Source organism: Sinocyclocheilus anshuiensis, unplaced genomic scaffold (assembly GCF_001515605.1).
Source record: "Sinocyclocheilus anshuiensis isolate Anshui unplaced genomic scaffold, SAMN03320099.WGS_v1.1 scaffold4587, whole genome shotgun sequence".
Classification (NCBI taxonomy): domain Eukaryota; kingdom Metazoa; phylum Chordata; class Actinopteri; order Cypriniformes; family Cyprinidae; genus Sinocyclocheilus; species Sinocyclocheilus anshuiensis.
The window spans coordinates 34,186-42,129 of NW_015549935.1; the positions used below are offsets into that span (position 1 = coordinate 34,186).

The window sequence follows — 7,944 nt, forward strand, 5'->3', positions numbered from 1 at the left end:
GTTTTCTGTAAGGGGTAGGTTTAGGTGTAGGGTTGGTGTAGGGCGATAGAAAATACAGTTTGTACAGTATAAAAACCATTACGCCTATGGAGAGTGCCCGTAAACCACAAATGCAAGTATGTGTGTGTGTGTGTGTGTACGTATATGAACATGTATATGAACATCTTTCTTGTGGTTTAGGTGTGGAATATGACCGGTTTTGTATAAACGCACCTCTTGAGCAGCATGAGGACAGAGTTGGCTGTACTGGCGTCCAGGCCGGTGGTCGGTTCGTCCAGGAAAAGCACCGGAGGATCAAAGATCAGCTCCATGCCGATGCTCGTCCTCTTCCTCTCTCCACCCGATACACCACGAATCAGCTGCGTGCCCACCTGTAAAACCAGCCAATCAGAGCAGTCGTCAATTTATTTATTTAGTTTGTATGTTTTATCTAGCTATACATTTGAGGAGAATAAAAAACACTTAAGACAGTAGATACATCTAAAGTAAAGATGAGACTACATACTGTACACTATTTACTGATTTTTGAGAATGTTAAGTCTGTGTTGATTATACATGTAGTCAGTCAGATGAAGGTGTGTTTGGTTTGTTACCCGTGAATCGGCCACTTTGCTCAATCCCAGCTCCTGAATTAGTCTCTCAACCTTCTCATCTTTTTCTAGCTGACAGATCGACTTCGGGAGCCTTAAAGCCGCTGAGAAACACAGATTCTCACGAACGGTCAGCGTCCCCATGACCACGTCATCCTGCAAAAAATATGCCTTTAAAATAGCCGCCATTTACCGGTATTGGTGATATTTAAAAATGAATAGGACACATATAATAATATGACACATAATTATCCGGCACCATTAGGTTGTTATTCTCACAAACGGTCCTATTTTGACACTGTGCCAAAAATAGCATTTTAACACTAGCATTTTAGTTTCTTCTATTAAGTGTAATTGTTCTTTTTGTGTGCAATAATGTGATTCATTGGCAAATAAATGAATAAGTATTTGATGTTTTACCTTTTTCAACATTTCTATAGACATCGTGGTATCACGATCATCATTATCAGGGGTGTAAAGTAGCTAATTACAAGTACCCTCATTACTGAAACTACCGTATTGGTCCAAATACAAGACTGTATTTTTTTCTTAAAAATACATCTGACAAAAAAAAATGGGGTCATCTTTTATTCAGGGTCTAGACTTTTACATGGCAATAATATACCTGTAACATTATGTGGTGCCAAGTACTTGTAAAGCGTAAAAATTACTGTGGTATGCTATCAGTGCCCAGTGTTTCTCAACAACAAACATTCTAAGTTTTTCTGATGTGAGACTTTTATTTTGAAAGACATGCGTGAAAGCTGTTAACACTTCTGTGAGATGCAGTTTGAGAGTGCCAGAGAAAAATGTGTTGTCCTGATTCAGTATCTGCAGTCAGGTAGGATGTTGTCGGGTTATACTGTATCAGAATCAGAATGAGCTTTATTGCCAGGAATGTTTTCACATACAAGGAATTTGTTTTCATGACAGAAGCTTCCGCAGTGCAACAGAATGACAGCGACAGAACAACAACACAGATAATGAAGAATAAAATCAAAAATAAAGCAAGTAAATAAGGAATAACAATATATACATTGTCAATTGTATGTGCAGGTATATTACAATAGACAGTTTTGTATAGAAAGTACTTGAATAGTTCAGATGCTAAAGCCTCTAAGTGCCGTTTGAAATTTTCTTCTAAAATAAGAATTTTTCTCAGGCTCCTATGTTTACGTTCCGTTATTTCACTTGCATGGAATTAATAGAATAGAATGCATAATATGGCAATGAATAGAACCTGTTCATTGCCATTAAAGTGAAATTACTGAACCTACACATAAGAACCTGATAAAAATGCTTATTTTAGAAGAAGATTTCAAACGGCACTTAGAGGCTTTTGCATCTGAACTCTTCACTTTTACTTGAATATACTTTTCTTTTTTCAGTACTCTTTCCACTCCTGATCGTTATTATGAATTCTTGTGGTCAAGATAGTCATGTAGTGAAAATCTGGTATGATGACAGCCCTAGTTTAAAACCCAAAGCCTGATTATCAGCATGTTTTCATGTGTTTAAACCATGACAGAGCATTTTCTAAATACAAAGGTTTATTACACACAAGGTGTCTCACGACATGCTGGTGTGATTTGAGATTAGATTACACAATCGCTCGAGGAATTCAGACTCCTAAAGAAAACACTAGTAGTTTAGCCGAACGGACTGTATTAAACTGTATTTATGGAAAGAAAACAAATGAAACTGCTAAATGGTTTCGGTCCAGCTCTTCTAATCTTAATCAGCGATAACACAAATCCCTTAGTCGTGATATGTATTCTACAGAATAACGAGTTCAGCTTCCAATTTTAACTGCTGAAGTCGGTTTTTAGAGTCAAACATGACGTCTAAGTTTAGCGTTTGTGCTCCAGACGTGAGGAGAATGTGCTGCTGCTTCACTAAGTGATCAGAAGAAATTAAATGTAGTAAATGAGTGTTTGTGTGCTTTATACCTGCACTACATATCCAGACAGACATTTGAAGTTTGGAGGTTGTGGAGCTCCGTCTATAAGAACCTCTCCAGAAAGACCTGCAGGATCCTTACGAGCGGCCAGAACGTCCAGAAACCTTCAGTAAAACACAAACATTTGTTTATAAGTAAATATAAAAATATATATTAAATATTTATATATATAAGAAATTAATACTTTATTCTTGCATTAAATTGATCAAAAGACAGTAAAGACATTTATAAAGTTACAAAAGATTTCTATTTCAAATAAATGCTGTTATTTTAAACATTCCATTCATCAAAGAATCCTGAAAAATGAAATGTATCTCGGGTTCCACAAAAATATGAAGCAGAACAACTGTTTTCAACACTGATAATAATCAGAAATATTTCTTCAGCAGCAGATCAGATTTCTGATTTCTGAAGAATCATGTGACACTGCAGACTAGAGTAATGAAGCTGAAAAATCAGCTTTGATCACAGAAATAAATTACAGTTTAGCATATATTTAAAAAGAAATCAGTTCTTTTAAATTGCAATAATATTTCATGATATTACCGTTTTCACTGCATTTTTTATTAAATAAATGCAGCCTTGGTGAGGAGAAGAGACTTATATTTAATATATATATATATATATATATTATATATATATAATAGGCCTATATATACTAATATATATTATGTAAACAAAAACTTTTATTTTGCAATTATTCATGATACATTAGTGGATTTATATAGGTATGTTTGTATATACTGTATATATATATATATATATATATATACACACAATGTAACTTTTTGGGAAAAGTACTTCTTTTGTTGCTGAAAAAGCTGCTCTGTTTTGAAAACATTTGAACTACTTTACGTAAAAAAGAAAAAACACTGGTTACTAGGGGTGTGACAAGACACTTGGTTCCCAAGACGAGATAAGACATGAGATTGGGATCACAAGATGAACATCTTGTAATCAGTGGCACCTGCAGGTGTACGGCTGTGACCCCAGAAACATGTCAACCTGTCAAATGAACCGGCGATGGCAATCATTCAAGATTTAAGTATTATTTTGAGTCAGTTCTCTCTTTTCGGTGAAATAAAATGAGATTTGCAAATCAAAAACATATTCACAAATATATTTTTATGTTACAAGCACAACTTTGCCTGGCATTCATTTTTCAATCACACCCTGTACATTTGTAAATCGCTTTATTTTGTGATAAACACAGCAAAAAAGTGTTTGTACTTTGTAGTATAGCTATAAATCAATCATAAAATCTATACAAATAATTGGTTATTGTCCAGCAGCAATTAAAATCCCCTGTGTTAGTGAGTAATCGGCTTGATGAAATTTGAAGTAAATCTCCATCTGTGACCAATATTGATTTCTGAAGAATCATGTGACACTGCAGACTGGAGTAATGAAGCTGAAAAATCAGCTTTGATCACAGAAATAAATTACAGTTTAGCATATATTTAAAAAGAAATCAGTTCTTTTAAATTGCAATAATATTTCATGATATTACCGTTTTCACTGCATTTTTTATTAAATAAATGCAGCCTTGGTGAGGAGAAGAGACTTATATTTAATATATATATATATATATATATTTGTCTATTTGACATCTGATATGAAACAACTTGCAGACGAGCAAACACTAAAAAATACATCTTGCAGATGTCGAACAGATAGACTTTACATCATATATACCATGGTACATTTTGATTACCATATTCTATATCATATTTTAATGTTACTGTAAAATACACTATATGGACAAAAGTATTGGCACACCCCCTTCTAATGAACAGGTTTGACAACTTTAGTAATTTCCATGAGTACAAATCTTAATGTTAAAGCAATAATGATATTCCAGGGAATTGTTTGCTTCAAATTTTATAGTGACAGTTTGGACCGGAGCCTTTTCTATTCTAACATGACGATATCTCTGTGTATAAGGCAAGGTTCAAAAAGAAATGATTGGTTGAGTCAGTGTGGAAGAACTTGACTGGTCTGGTGTGACTTTAGATACAGACCTTGAGCTAAAAACTCATCGCCAAACACCAGTGACTTGTTCATATGGGTACAGTCATTTTAGACACGTCCAAAACTGTTGCAGCAGAGATGGAAATTCAATTTTTGTTTTGTTTCCATCTTTGTTGCCACAGTTTTGGAAGTGCCTTTTTCTGTTCTAAAGAAGAGGGTGTCCCAATACCTTTGTCCATATAGTGTACTTAAAAAAATACTCATCATATCATATATCATATATTGTAATTCAGCAGTACTTTGATATATATCAGTGTGCTGAAATTCATACGCCATGGTATTTATGTGCTACTCCAAGGTGCTTTTTAAAAATACCAAGGTATTTAGGAAATAACTTACTATAAAAAACCCATGGGACACAAAAATTATGTGATCAAACAGCAACAGATTTGACACCACACCGTCAGAATGGAAGAAAGACTCACTTGAGCTCGATGAGGATGTTCTTCTGCGTGAGCTTCCTCTTGCACAGGAAGCCGCTCTTCATCTTCACGCTGTAGTTGATGCTGTGGAAGCTCACGGTCGCTCCTCGTCTGGGCGATGAGAAGGACATTCTGGTGGACACCGGTGTCCTGGACTCATCTCTGACTCCGGTCAGCTGAACAGCCGTGTCTGCCATCACAACCCTGAGGAACAGAAACCATCAGCTGTCAGATGACATGAACTCACTAAATCATTACATCAGGACACACGTCTACAGTAATTTCATATTTAATGCAGCAAGGAAATCAATGACTTAATAAAACAAAAATTTCAGTCTAATTAGCAGAGCCTCATTGTACCTGATCAGCTCTGTATTTACACTCACCTGAAGCAGAGCCGATATAAGGCGAGTGTGTGAGCACGTCTAGGTTCATTGAGGAGAGAACCTGAGTGTTTGTGTATATGTAAATGAAGTTTCATAAAAATAAAAAAAACTCAAGGCACGTCACGTGTTACGATGACCGGCAGGACCGGATTTACCTCATTTTTTTCTTCTTCTTTTTTTTATGATGTTATTATGCAAAAAAAAAAAAGGATTTACTGTACTTCTTATTGTGACATAGGAAAAATTATTTTTGGGCCCTCTCCCTACTATTACCACCTCAAAACAGCAAACAAATTGAATCATAATCTATATGAAAACCGCATGAAAAAGTGTAGCGAGCATATTTAATCCGCATGTGTGTGTGTTTATATGCGAAATAGCGGGAGAAATATATGATTCGTATAGATATTAAAACGTAATTTCGTCGGGAAAACATGGAAATAGCTTGCCGTGTTTTTTTTCCTATAGTTTGTGATTATTTATTCGCTCGGTAAATGTCTTTTGATGAGTTGGTTCTTTTGCTGTTGTAGGCACCACGTAGAATAAAGAGTATGCTTAATTATTTCTCCTTGTAATTGGGCCACTTGCACGTGGGATCATGGGCTGTTATCAGTTGGATATTGATAAAGTGCATGATTCATAGCAATATTGTCCCCAAAGTTTTCTCAACTGGAAGCCATTTCAGACAGCCGATTCTTCAGGCTGCTGACTTTGAGCTAAACCAGTACTTTCAGGACAAACTATAGCATTAGCAAATTATGATAGGCGTCACCCTTATTAAAAGTATTATGCTAAGTGTAGCAGGTATCGATTAGAGTCTGTCTACTACTGAAATTATTAATAGGGTTGCCAGACTGCGGGGGACAGTAAGAAACCTGTTGTGGCATACTAAAACACTAGATAAAGTGGGAACCTGCAATTGTAATTTCAAAGATCTATTTCTACTTTATCTAACTCACACACTTCCGTTGACTTGTTTTTGACATTTAAGAAAACGGTTAATTTAGAATTTCTCTCATAAAGGACATTAAGCATTAACTATAGTGTTAGCTTTATCATCATCATACAATTATCAATGGCAGTCTTGGCTTATTGGCAATTTATGTCAGCACAATGGTTCAGGCTATCGTTAGCACATCTAAACGTCACCTGTATACAAACTTGACATAACACAATAAATTACAAAGCATATGTTTACCTTATTTAACTATAGGCTACAATGTGTGTTAGCATTGGGGCGGGTGATCAAAATGTGCTCCCTGGTAGCAACGAACAACGTTCGCTCTTATTTGCCGGTAATGTGTATAATTTAGCAAAAAGTTTAGCTTCATACATTCAGTTTAGAAGAATTGATTGAGTGCGGTTTTCTAGTGTATTCAACTCCTCAGGTAATATCTTTGGTTTGACCCATTTCAGAGTGGATTGCATCTGCTCTGGTACCTGCCCAAGGGGTTGTTCTAATTCAACAAACACAGCATTAACAATTATTAAGTAGGAAAATACACGAAAATTACCCAGTCTGTGATGACTGTGCTTGTCCCTTGACGAAGGTCTTTCAAGGCACAAATGGAACAGTACTCCTGTATTGATTCTAAAATGGATAGCTGGAATGAATTACGAAGTGTTCTGTTTCACAGTTTTGAGCAACTAACCTGATGCAAGGAGTATTTCCTCTGCCATTTGCCTTTTTAGTTTTTCAATATAGTCTCCAGATGGATTGAGATCAGAAGAATCAGGAATGCCAGTTTCTTTTGCCTTAGGGGGGAAAATGTTTGTTATAACACCCAGCATATAAAAGAGACATGTGGTTAATTAAGGTCAATTAGAGTTCTAGAACACTTTTTAGAGGTCAATATCCAAAGTAGCTCAGCTTATTTAATTGAAGATTTGAAAGTTAAATGTTTTCATTTCAAGGATACCTGTAAGACAAACACTCCACAGCTTGTTGCATCCTCTTGGACCGTGCGAAAAATGGATTCCACTGAATGTTAACCCACTGCTTCATGTGCATTCTGAAGTACTGTCTGTGTTCAAAACGTGCAAAGCGTTTTATAATATTTTCTTTTTGTGTTTTAACATGAATGCCGAAATTAAGTTTGTTTTTATTGAAATTTTGGGGATGCAGTTCTAAGGATCTCAACAAAATACAAAAGAACAATGTAAGAGTAAAAGTTTTAGTATTGCAAGATCATGTCGGTATTTGCACATAGTATGAATTACATTATTCTGACCATGTTTATGGGAGAGTTAAAACAAAAAAAACTTCAATAATTCATCCACCGTCATACTATAAATAACTTTTAATTTTTTTAGTTTTTTTTTAGTGGCATGAGAGTGAATAAATGAAAGATTTTTCAGTCTGGGGTGAATTGACCTTTTGCCCGGAGCTTGATCGACAAGCAATCTAACCAATCATAACAGAATCTGCCATTTTGGTAGATGATCGGCACTACAACGATCTGTCACAACACATTAAAGGGCCACAAAATGGTATTTATTGTTTAACCCTTTAGCGTTCCTGTAAAATTTGCCTAAAACGCCTAAAAAAGGCATAC

The 7,944-nt window shown here is 35.5% G+C and overlaps 1 protein-coding gene across 1 annotated transcript in view; it reads right to left on the reverse strand.

The window, feature by feature from the left end:
- LOC107660960 (ATP-binding cassette sub-family G member 2-like) overlaps nt 1-4,857 on the reverse strand; it is a 13,672-nt gene extending 8,815 nt beyond the window's left edge. Inside the window, exons 1-4 of the mRNA XM_016450400.1 lie at nt 4,853-4,857; nt 2,540-2,654; nt 594-746; nt 214-371 (exon numbers count right to left, since the gene is read on the reverse strand). Of these exons, the coding sequence (XP_016305886.1) occupies nt 214-371; nt 594-746; nt 2,540-2,654; nt 4,853-4,857 (431 nt within the window). The remainder of the gene's footprint in view (nt 1-213; nt 372-593; nt 747-2,539; nt 2,655-4,852) is intronic.
- Between the last annotated feature and the right edge of the window lie 3,087 nt (nt 4,858-7,944).